The sequence below is a fragment of the Aquila chrysaetos genome, chromosome Z, assembly GCF_900496995.4.
Source record: "Aquila chrysaetos chrysaetos chromosome Z, bAquChr1.4, whole genome shotgun sequence".
Classification (NCBI taxonomy): domain Eukaryota; kingdom Metazoa; phylum Chordata; class Aves; order Accipitriformes; family Accipitridae; genus Aquila; species Aquila chrysaetos.
The window spans coordinates 57,070,295-57,082,910 of NC_044030.1; the positions used below are offsets into that span (position 1 = coordinate 57,070,295).

Genomic DNA, 12,616 nt, shown 5'->3' on the forward strand with positions numbered 1-12,616 from the left:
GGGTGTAGGAGAAATTATTACTTATAATATTACTTATAAACTTTTTATTTCAGCTTATTAATTGAGCTCTCTTTGCATTATTTTTAACATTTTCTAATGTTACACATTTTACTGTTTTACACTCTACTTGACGATTAATATTCCTTCCAATAAACATACTGATGTTGACTGAAGAAAACAATATTCTTAGAAAACTGCAGGCAACTGCTGAGGTAGGGCCTTAGAGTCTCTGGGGTACAACTGCATGGCAACTGCTCTTAACTCTCTGGATGCTGGTGTTGCCCAGACTACCAGCTTGCTTACAAAGATATGTGAAGAAAACTTCTCTCAGAAATCTTCCAGAAGAGAGTTCCTAAGTCAGATCTTGGTCTACTGAAAAATATTTAGTAGGAATGTATTGGAGGAAGGTGTGCTCATTCCTCTGCTGTGGTGAGACCCGCTGTGTCCTCTCTCTGATTAACCTGTTGAGGGTGCAGCGGTTGTAAATTCCTTCACACCAATGACACGCTATCATCTGACTGCAGGTGAGGGAAGTTCGGGTGGACAGTGACTCCCTGTAATGCACCTTCAGGAATGAAGGCAAGGTGGAGCACTAACCAGAGGGGGAAAAACCAGCTTCTCCAGTGTGGGGTACTCCTCTTACTCACAGCAGGCGCGAAGGCTGCTGCAACCGGCAAGGTCACGTAACTCCTGCTACTTTCTGTGCCACGGGAACCTGTAGCAGGGCTGATAACACAGAGCAATCTGTAGCAGTCACTGGTAACACAGAGTGGCCTCTCTGCAATACGGTCCTGCACAGGACCCACCCCACCCTTAATCAAACCAAGGGCAGTTATTTCATTCAGCCAGGAAAAGGGAAATAATGGCCATTCTCCTCTGACTATGAGTGACCACAGTTCTGCTGAATGCTGAACCAGTGTTCCCCCAGAACAGCAACATGCAGATGGCTAAGCAGTTTGATAATTTAACAGTGTCTCCTACTAGACTCTTAGTTTCCTCTCATTTATTTAAATATGCTGTAGATTAATTTCATGTCTATGTATTTTCCAAATATTTTCAGTATGCAGACGTAAATTCTACCTGAGAAAGCCAAGATAAAAGAATTCAGTTGAAGGAAAGAAAAAAAGGTTTTGATCATGCTTCATCTGTATATGTATCTTAGTACACTAGCAAGAACTGCCATACAGAACCCACCTACAGGAACAGTCTATTAACATACAGAAAAAAACCAGACATGTATTGTGAAGAACACTCTCCTTGGTAAGTCCTTAAGTCTGTTAAGATAAATTAAGTTGTATCAGAGATACAATTTGCCTCTTTTACGGCTTTTCAGCAACTTGGTGACTCATTAGATTTGTGAAGTTAAGTACAGTACTTACAACCTTAACATAATAAACACCATATTATCAAGATTATGTCATAAATTAAGTAATCTGAGGAAAATGACAGTTCTTTCCCAGCAGCTATATAACCTGCATGTCCTCATGAATTTGGATGTGTCCTGGTGAAAGCACCTGTTCTGTTGGGGAATACTGTGTGAAACTTGTTAAGGCTTCAGAAAAAGTGAACTCAAACTGGAACATAGGCAAAGAAGGACTGTAGAGTGATGAAAAGAATGAGGAGCCTGCCTTCTCAAAGGAGATTGAGCTTGTCCAACAGGGATGAGCGAGCTAGAAATACAGAAGATGGTTGAATGGCAGAGAAAGAGCAGTGTTTTAATAAATGGATGCATATTGAACCTCAATACATTTAGACTGGAAATTGTAAGGCTTTCAACAATCAGACTGATTAATATAGCTTCCTAGGAGGATATGCAGCACCAAGAAGCCTATCCAGCTTTAAGGTGGAGCATGATGTGTTACAACTTTATCTAAAATTGTGTAACCTGAAGCAGCAGTAGACCAGATGTGATAACCCAGGAGGTATCCTTCTATCTCCTGTTCCTGTGTTTTACAGTAAAATTGAAATGTAACATGACAAAGATAACTTGCCCTTCTTCTTTTGCAGACCTTCCCCATGACCCCTTTCAGCTGTCACTTGTAAAAACACTACCATTCTCCTTCACTCCGCCCATCTGCAACTTGAGAGCCTTCTTTAATTATGACCTCTTTCCTCTGCAGTCATCAAGACATGTACGGGTCTTGTTGCTTCCTCCATGTCTCCAAATCTACTCAATTTTACAAAACAGTACTTTTGTTTGGACCCCTTTTGTCACTCATTTCAGATACTGTCATGTCCCCAGTTCTGGTGTTCCTAGTGTCTAACATTTTGCTCAAAATGGCCTAACATATTACAACACCAATGGCACCATTCCAATGCCAGACAAAAAAATTAGAGCTTCTCATCCTTTCTTATAAAAGCCTACTGATCTTCTGTTCTCTTTCCACAACATTTGCTTGCTATCCCAAAGCTATATGAGCACCTTTGTACATCCTGTATAGCCCAAGAGGTATTAGCTCAATAGAGCACATCAGGAAAAATACCTCTTCATTTAAGACCCCTGAAACACACCAGAAACTAAATGGTTGGCAATGGTATAAGAAAGGTGAAAGGCTAGTAATTGGGAATATCTGCCAGATTCTCACCCTTGTTACAGCTTCTGTTTTAAACTGTGATGAGAGGAAAGGACAGTAAACAGGACATACTGTTCTAGCTATCCCCTTGCTGGAAGGGCAGTGGAATGATTCTGACTGTAATAAATTGAGATAAGCACCCAGAAAGGCAATATAGTGGAAACTAAATAGAGACAGATAGTGACATGCAAAAACATCATTATTCTGAAACTAATGAAGACATCAAGGTGTTGAGAAATCAGAGATATGACCTAGAAAATTACTTCAGATTAAGCAAGGCCAGGTTGTTTGTGGTTCCAAAAGCATGAAAGGACCAAGAAATGGGTGTTTTGCAATATACCATAAATATACTTAGATTATATATAATCCATAGAAATTGTTATCACGTCACATTTAATCTTCTGGCATGCGATAGCATTGTCATGGAATGTGCAGTATGTGGAACAATGGTAGGCAGAAGAATAAATCTGGAACACTAAATACAATTCAGCCCTGATCTTCAGCATAATATATGATAGAGATGTGATCTCACAGCATGAGACACTGTTGTGCAGCCATAAGTAAGAATGCCTTCCACAAATCCCATGAGGCTTTTGTAAAAAAAAAAAAAAAAAAAAAAAAGGTAGCTATGCAAACAGTGCAAGTGTTGTTTGTGAGTAGTCTCAACCTGAACATTATCTATTTGTTGGGGTTTATAAGAAGAAAGTGTCTTTATGCTTTGTTAAGATGTAAACAGAAAACAAAAAATATTTTTGTAATTACATTATAGTATTTTCCCTTAAGTAATACTGGGAAATTGGAAACAGTAAATATTTTGCTGCTATTAGTATTGGTTTTATTGTTTCAAATGGAAAGAAATATTTCATTGACTTTGGTAGCTTTGGGCCTTTGTAGAGTGTAAATTGACCTCAGGCTCACTCCTTCCACAGCTCCCTTTATTTAAAAGTTCGGCTCTAGTAGTAGTTTCACTTCATTTACATAAAGTGAAACCCTGGCTTCATGTTAAAACAAGACACAAAACACACGGATAACAGGAAAACACTTTACATGCCAGAAGAACAAATAAAAGTTAGGTTTTCTTTGCTTCAAAACAGCTCAAAAGCAAAAGAGGCACCATGCTTAACTTCAGTTATCTTTGGTTTCTTTTGTTGGCTGAGTTTCTGGCTCAGAGCATTTTTGATCCTCACTAGTATGTGAAACTCTCCGGTGAAACTGTTAGCCATTCTGCATTTTACTTCCTGTCTTTAAAATTAAATCCAGCCATTCTTTCAGAATTGCTGGCTTTCACACATTTCTGAACAGATCCCATCCTGTACTGAACTGTATGCAGTGTGACAAAACAGACAGATAAGCATCACAACTGTCTAAAGAGGCATAAAAAGTCACAAGTACCACCTGTGCTGTTCTAAATCACACCAGGAAGAAACCAGAGTCTTCTGTTAAATTTCCATGCTAGCACAGTTGATTCGGAATGTCAGGACTTCACTTGTCATAAAATCCGAATTAATAAAATGTTACGTTTCAGAATTCAAGAAAGGAATCAGATGTTTCCTTTCCAACTATACTTGTCACAAACTGACAGGGTAATAATTCCTTTGCTTTAGTATATTTCCTGTAATTTTTTTCCTGCTGTGAAGAGGTCTGTTTTTGCTAGTGTATTTCAAGAGGCAATTAATCTGCTTCATTGTTTGCAACGTTCACCCTATATTGTGCAAGCAAACGGAAATGGTAGCAAAGACAGCCTAAACTAAGCTAACAGGCCACTTTTTCATAAAGCTGTGAGGAGGTGGAAATGAAAAACAGTGAAGCCTTACTCCATATCCAGAATGGGATTTTTATTTCTAAATTACACTTGTCAGAAACAACTTACTGGGAGAAAGACTTTATGGGGTTTAGAGGCTACAGGCTACATTTGCAACAGATAATTCCCACCCTCAGGAGTATGGTGAGCTCCCTGGATTCAGGGTGGCCTTCTGCGTGGTGACAGGCCGTCAACAGAGTGATAGGTTACTAATTGTTCTGTTGTTGCTTTCGCCCGGTGAGACATTCATTTGTGTAAGAATGCACTGGTGGACTTCCAGGAATGCTAGCATGTGCTGACACTACTCTGACATGGATGAATTTTAAAGGCACTAGTGCTTTTAAAAGCAGCTGTCAAATCCCCTCATACCTGTTTACAGGGGGAGCCTAACCTTTCAGTTAGCAGCTGTGAATGCATCTGACAATTATTTTTTTCAACACAGACCTGTGAACAAAAAATATTCTTGTTGGGAGATATTACTATTTAACACTATGATACAAAATATTAATTTTCATTAAAATTAAAGAGAATAAATTTTTTGCATATGGACTGCTGCAGTGATACCATAAAGCACAAAACAGAAGCTCCAGCGGCTGCTGCACTCATCAAATCCTGGCAAACAGCAATAGCCACACCACTCAAAGTTTCTGCAGTGCTGGTGTTACAGATAGGAACTATAGGAACTATGTATATTTTAACGTCACTCTCAAATGCAGGGAGAAAAGGAGGTCTGAGGCCAGCCTCAATCTTCCAACACGGGAACTGCACAGGCGAGATGTCTGATCCCGCAGAGGCTGAATAAGCTCCACTTCAGAGGTGCAAAAATGAGGTATCGGGGCATGCTGGAGACGTTCACCCAGCCCCTCCCTCTCCCAGTCACTTCATGGCTGCCTCGCACCGCCGCTTCCCGATTCCCGCAGCTCCGCCCTCCGCCTGCGCTCCGGCCGGCCCGTCCCCGGCTCTCCCCGCAGCCACCTCGGACAGCTCCCGCCGCTCCCCGCCCGCGGGCGATGGCACCAAAGCCCCGTTTCTCCTAAGATCCGAGACGTACAGCGGGAGTGCCGAGAGCCACGCGTGTCCGTCAAGAGGAGAACGAAGTAGGAAGTTAATGGCAGAGCGCAAAAATGTTCATCGCTGCCTCACACCGAAACAGCATTTATACACCTCTGGTAAACAGGCTTTACGGCTGCCTGGAGAAAGGATACCTGGCATTCACAATCTCTGGTGACTGGTGGCTGTATCAATCTAAATATTGCATTTCTCATATCTCCCTCGTGAATATCTGAACAATTTCAGTGATCCACACGTGTGCTGTTGAAAAAAAAAAAACCTTCAGGGTCACAGGCAGGCTCACAGGTATCTGAAGTTCTGAACTTAGTTAGGAAGTGACAGACAGACACCCCGTTAAGCGACCAAAAAAAAGTACTTGTGACCTGCACATTTATGCAAACTGAATCTCTCAGAATCATGTTCCCCAACCACAGAACCGTTACAAAAAGACACTGGTCTAATCGATTTGAAAAATGTAAGTACTTAAAAAAAAAAAAAAACAGCAACCTATTTGTGTGTACTCTCTGAGTATGTGAAAAGATCTCTGCTTTAGTACAGTGTGCTACTGCAACTCAGTGCCTGAGACCGTATGTACTCCAATCACTTACACTTTAACTTCCACTGTAAGAAGAAAGCTGTTCTGCTGAAGAATTGACCAGGACTACAAACTATTAGGCTATGATCTACAGACTAATGAATGAGTAAGTATTTACACATCATCAGCCCTTTACCTTCATGACTGGTTTGGTTGTGTTACAGCAGTGACCTCTTGGAGACAAAGCGATCATAAAAAATAGATGCTCTATGAAGTGTGACTTAAACCCTCCCTTTGCAATTGTCCTTTGAAAATCTGTTTCAGGGTGAGTAGATTTCAGGGATATTTCTGGTTTATTTTGACTTGATTGTACAAAGTGGAAGCAATATAACTTTCTTTATTAAAGGCTGAAGAAGCACTTGAAGTAAGTTGACTTTTAAATTGCTTTTCTTAGCTTGGCCGCTTTGGGCTCAGTAAGGCCAGCGGACCAAAAAGATGCAAGATACCTCTTCTTTCGCAGTTACCTACCTGAGGCTGCTACTTGCCTGCCCCTCTGCCTCCCGGAGAAGGGCAGTGAGACAGGGAAGGTGCAGATGAGCCCAAATCTCTCCTCTGGTCAGCAGAGATGACGGACCGCATGCCCAAAGTACACACCAAGAACTAACGAATGATGAACTCACTTCTCAGGCCCAGTATTCAGGCAAATCTATCACTGAAATTATACAAACCGCAAGCCTCAGAATTAGCCCTTTGGTGGTCTGAATCAGAATCTCTACTAAGGTAAGAAAAATAACCTCTTGAGTCTCAAGTTTTGTTTTCTTTGAATAATACATACAGGTGTTTTCACCAAAAAGATGTGACATTCTAAAGATATTTTGTGTACAGATTTTAAATAATTCTACCCCGCATCCCCCAACTGCTATGAAAGAAATTCCAATGTTTTTGGAAATGTAAATGACAGGCAAATGATCGAATGCTTCAAATACAACACACAAAATAATTACTCTTGAAGGAAGAAGTGTTTGGAATTCTGAGAGGTTTCCGTCTGCTTCTGTCTCCTCTTGTCAGAGGTGCACACAACAACTAATCAGGAAAATTTTTCAGCTTAGTAAGTGTACCAGCAAAGATAAGCATATTTCACTAGGATGCTAAACACGGCTCTGATAATGATGAGCAAAATCATGATTCCATATGATAGTGCTGGAATATCAGGCACTTTGCAGCACAGCTGGACAGCTTTCACAGTAGATTTCCACAGCTTGCTGCATTTGTTATTTCCACTCCTCACTCATGCATACTTTTCTGAAAAGTCTAAACATATTTTCTGCTTTCAAAATGATAAGCAACACTCTTCTGTTCATGAATGCTAAATTGTTCCTCCAAACTAAGTAGATTAATAAACCTCAATTTCCTAGTGTATATTAAAAAAAAGAATAAATACGTAAATTTAATTATGAAGGTTTTGTGGACTCCAGGTATATTACAAACATTCCTCAAGCTGTAATAAAAAAATACAGCTCAACTGGGCCATCCTTACAAGGGTTTCACTGTTCTCCTTGCATAACTTACTTCATCTCCAAGAAATACTGAAAATGCAGCAGATAGATAGCTAATTGCAAAATGTAATTTGGTCCAAAGCTCAAGGAATATTTATGAAGACTCTATTTGCCATATTACAGAGCTCCCCTGAGTTCTGGACTGTTAATTACAGTGTAGCAGGTAGAGAAGTCCAAAGACTCAGGAGGTATTTGGGTGCCTGTCACTCCCTCACTGTGAATTCCCATTGGATATTAGGGGGACCACTGTCAAATTGTCCCCGCAGTTCCCACATTGCCAGGCTTTGTGGCTCTCAGGGAAATCTTATTTCAGAATGATCAGCTTGTAGGATCACATCACTGACTTCAGTTCTACCTACATTCATTGAAGATAATGACAGGGGAATATTTCTAAACCACTTCTGTAATTGGGAAGTAAGTATGTCAACTCATAGAAGTGTACCTGCCAGGAGTACAGGAAAAAGCAATTGTATGCACACAAACACAGACACATACACACACTCCACAAAAACCTTTCCACTTACTAAAGAGGTGAAAAAGAACTGAGAACTGTCAAATACTGAATGCATGGAGGAAAACACACATGTATATATAAGTACACCTCTGATCATATAAATAGCTGGCTAGAATTCCAAGAGAGTAATTCTCTCCTGAACAAACATGCACAGAAATAGATATGTTCCAGTCAAAATTCAAATCGGCAGAAAAGTCATCTGAAAGAGACCCATCAAACAGCAAATGCTGTTAATGAAGTACTAAAAGCAGCACTTCTCTACAGGAGCGGTAATGCGAAGGAAGCTCTCCTTGCTTAGCATCAAAATAATCACCAGGAGAAAATAAAAGGGCGTGTGACTATGACCAAAATTACGTCCCATGGAAAAGTCTCTTCGGCCAAGTCATTGGACAGCTTCTTTTAGCCCTCTTGCCCGCCTGTTCTTAGTAAGATGGCGTTCAACTCATTTCTCCTTCAGAAACTTGTCGACAAGCAGAGGATAAACCCTCCTGTCTTTACAATGACACCCCTGAAAACCCCACTGAAAGCTGGATGGCAGTGCCAAACTTTTTCAGCTCCACTGCTTGCTTAGGCCATCAGAAGCACCCCAAAGCCACTACCAATGCTCTCCTGCCCAGCAGCGTCCATCTCAGCAAAGCTCCAACCTGCAGACTAACCCAAGGCGCCACGAGGCCGCCCTGTTCCCCCGTGGTCAGTCCCGACCCGGCGTGCTGCGGTCCCCCCCAGGGTGTGCAACGCGGCCCAGGGCACAGCCCGCCGTGGGTTGGCGGCCAGGGAGACCCGCAGCAGCCGTGCACGAAGGGCTCACAGTCATCCCGTGTACTTGCCGATTTTTCGTAACACGTTTTTTTTACCTTACTAATTACCAGACCTTCGTCACACCGGCTGGAGAGACGCATGCGGGGGGGAGGCCCGGCCCAGAGCGACCCGGGCACCCCGCTGCCGACCCGATCGCTCGGGGGCGGGGGGGCCTGCGTTCACCCACGCGAAACCCCGTTTCGGACCGGCCGCCACGACACCGTGCCGCTGCGGACCTGTTCCCCGCAGCCACGGCTACGCGACGCCCCGGCCCCGGAGCACCTCAGCCGGCCTGCGCGCCGCCGTGGGAGGGCGCCCGGCCCCCCTCGCCCGCCGTTAGAGCCATTATTAGCCTTCCACGGAACCGGCGGCGGGCGGAATCGGGGGGGTGGCGGGGGGGACCGCGGATCGCCCCTCACTGGCGTTGCCCGGCGCTCTGTCGCGGGCCCCGGTCTGGCGTCGCGCCGGCCTTGCGGCGGGCTGGGCCGTAACGTGCCGGGCGAGGCCGGGCGGGGGGCGGCGGCGGCGGCGCCGCACTCCCACCCTGCCGCCCGCCCCCCCCCCCCCCCCCCGCCGCCTCACTCACCCATCAGCACGGCAGCCACGGTGCTGAGCAGGAGCCAGTTCTTCCTCAGGAAGCCCGGGCAGCTGCATCCCTTCCTGCCCGCCTTCGCCATAGCGGGGGGCGGCGGGCCTGGGGCGCTCCACTCCGTGCGGGGCCGAGCCGAGCCGAGCCGAGCCGCCTGCCCGCTCGCCCGCCCGCCCGCCTGCCTGCGCTCCGCGCTGCTGCGCCCTTACAGAGGGGAGGCGGAGACGTTGCACCTCACCTGGCAACGGGAGAGCCCGACCCTCCGCCCGCCCCTCGGCCTGCCCGCCTGCCTGCCTGCCTCCCTTCCCACCCCGCCGCACGCCCTCCGCCCCCCTCACGCCCCGCTGCGGGCCCAGCTGGCCGGGGGGTGAGGCCCGGCTGCCCGCCACCTCTCCCAGCTGGCTTTTCCCGCATGCCCGCCGGGGCTGTGCGTGGGGCACAGCGTCCTCCAGGGGAGCGGGCGGGGACTCCCCGCTTTCCCGCGGGGCCGCCGCCCGCAGCGCTTCACCTCTCTAACCGCAGGGCAGGGCAAGGGGAGGAAGGAGCAAAGGTGGCTGGTGGGACCTGCCAAAGGCTGGCGACCTGCAGCCGTGGCTGGTGGGGCGCCATGCCCAAACCCCGGTGCCCCAGCTTGCTTCCCTGCTGTTGTGCCCTTTATGCCGCAGCCCGCCGGGTTTTGTGCCAAAGAGGTGTGCGAGCGAGCCCTCACGATGCCTGAGGAGCCCCATGCCGGAGGGGAGGTTGTCCCATGGCAAGGTCTGTGTTGCCACACCGCCTGCCAGGCAACCTCCATGCTCTGCAAGGTGGTGTAGGAGGCCCGCAGCTCCGGGCAGAAGAGTTGTCCTTGGGTGTTGGTGGCTGCTGGAGAGCCACCAGTGGTTGTGCTGGGGGTAATCTCTGGTTAAATATTAAGGGGGAATGTTCTGCCCTGTACTCCTGGGAGGAAAATCAGGAGTAGAGAGTACGGAAATGGCTTGTAGGATTTCCCGCTGGAGTTTTATCCTGGGAAGTTTAAATACCAAAATTGTGAAGAAGCATTTATTTCTCCATGCAACTCCTTGACAATGGTCTCCTTCCCTCTCCCCACCCATAAGCATGATTAAGGTGTGTATAATACTGGCACCCAATTCCCTGTGGGATTGTGGTAGGTAGGGTTTTCAATATCTCTTCATAATCTTGTTGATTATGATTTTCAAACTTAGACATTAATTGGTAAATGTAAGAAAAAAAAAGAAGACTGCTGTTGTCTTGCTGAGTGACATGAAAGCGAGCGCAGAATGAAAATTACTAAAAAGTTAAATCTTAGTTAATTACACTGGACACCATCCATTCCAAAACACACACTAGTGAAGTTTGCACGATTTCTGTCTGTGATGAGCGGGTAGCTAAGGCCTGGGGTATATCAGCAAAAACTGCAACTGAAACCTTGTCACATTTCTTCTTCACATGGATCTGGCTGTTCTGGATGACAGCTTGAGGAAAGACAAACCTGTACCTTGCTGAGGCAGGGAAGAGCACTGAAATCCACCTGGATGAGAAGCAAAAGCCATCATCTATCCCAAGTGTTAAAATCTAGAGCCAGATATAGAGACTCCTAAAAAAGTGGCCTTATTTTTCAAATGTGTAGAGCAAGTGCAGTAATTTGTCTGTATCCGCCACCATCAGGAAAATTTAATTAAAAAAAAAAAACAAAAAAAAAAAGGAAGCCCAGTGGTAGAAAGGAAGCAGATGAGTTAAATATCATATTAGTTTAATTAAATCATCAAAGGTTCTAGACCACTTAAAAGGAAAGCTGGCATACTACCATGTTACAAAGCCACAGAAAAAGCAAACAAAAAATAACTAATGCAAAGAAACAGTAAGAAACACCATCACTATGTCCAGACTTTGGTAGAGAAATGTGGCAAAGTATGAGTGGCACTGATGAGGTATAGGAAGAAAAAGGCGCATGAGGTTTCACGGTGGGCAGGATTAGGCTTATCCTGGGCAGAAAGAGCTCTGGCCTTGGTTCTCACTGCCACAGAGTGTAATTTTATTTGTTATTTCCTCACACATATATTGGGAGTCTCAGATGTTGCTTTCAGTAAGTAAAAGGACTGACTTGACCCAGGAGGCAGGGAGGTGGTGCCTTTCTGAACAGCAGCAACAAAACCAGTTGCAAGACAACTTCAGAGTTTAGGCCTTCCTTTAATTTTCTCTTTGTTTGCTTTCTCATGCATCCCTTCTTACAAGCTACTCTGCTTTTCTTTTGAGCCGTTTTGGTGAGCTAGAGGAAATAACTGCAATACAATGGTTCCTGAAAACCAGCTAAAATTAAGTTAGAGTTTACTTCTTCCTCCATGGAGTTTCTGTGGTTTGTCTGTTTCTCTGAATGCTTTAAGCATCCTTTTTTTCACATTAAGGATTTCATAGTACCACTTTGAGAGAGCTAGAATTGTCTGCAGCACTCTTAGCACAAAAAAATGCCCTCCTACTGGTATAAAGCAATGTGATCGTAGCTCATATATGCCTTTCTGGAGCTTGCAATATCTTGAAGGAGTTGTGCAAACTTAGAAAAAACATAATACAATTATGCTGTATAACTTGTGAAGGCTAGAGACATATCTTATTTCCATCTTCTGCAACAGCAGAACAATATAAAGTTAATTGTATTGAACACCTCTACATACTTTTTGTTTTCTGACAAAGTACAATGTTTCTGTTCTTTTCTGCTAGTGTTTTGTCCCTAAAAATATTTGAGAAAAAAAGGATGCCAAAATTTTAGGCTAGTGTTTTGTCCCTAAAAATATTTAAGAAAAAAAGGATGCCAAAATTCTAGGCTTTTTCTTAATAATTTGTCTTTCTTTTTTTCATTTTATCAAATGTAATTCCATGGACATGACCTTGAAAAAAAAGAAGTTGGTAACTTACAGCATCCATAGAAACTTAAAGAAGCATTTTTAAAAAGACATAGGCAGGTGAAATAGAGATGTTTTAAACATCCTGATGAGCAAGCTGTTTTTAATTTGATCTTCCTATTATAGAATGACAGACATTGGCTTTGATCCTGGATGTAGAGTCAAGCTGGCAGTTTCTGTATGGGGAGCTATAAAAAAAACCCTGTAATAAAAGTGTCCCAATAAAATGGAAAAGAATTAAAGGTAGCCCCAGCCCATGGATCATTCTTGAAATGCTGAAGTTATTTTAAAAATGAACTCTGC

The 12,616-nt window shown here is 44.3% G+C and overlaps 1 protein-coding gene across 1 annotated transcript in view; it reads right to left on the reverse strand.

Annotated features, from left to right (window-relative positions):
* Positions 1-9,703, reverse strand: part of SLC1A1 (solute carrier family 1 member 1) — a 56,619-nt gene extending 46,916 nt beyond the window's left edge. The window contains exon 1 of the mRNA XM_030004790.2: positions 9,414-9,703. Within this exon, the coding sequence (XP_029860650.1) occupies positions 9,414-9,504 (91 nt within the window). The 5' untranslated portion in view covers positions 9,505-9,703. The remainder of the gene's footprint in view (positions 1-9,413) is intronic.
* Between the last annotated feature and the right edge of the window lie 2,913 nt (positions 9,704-12,616).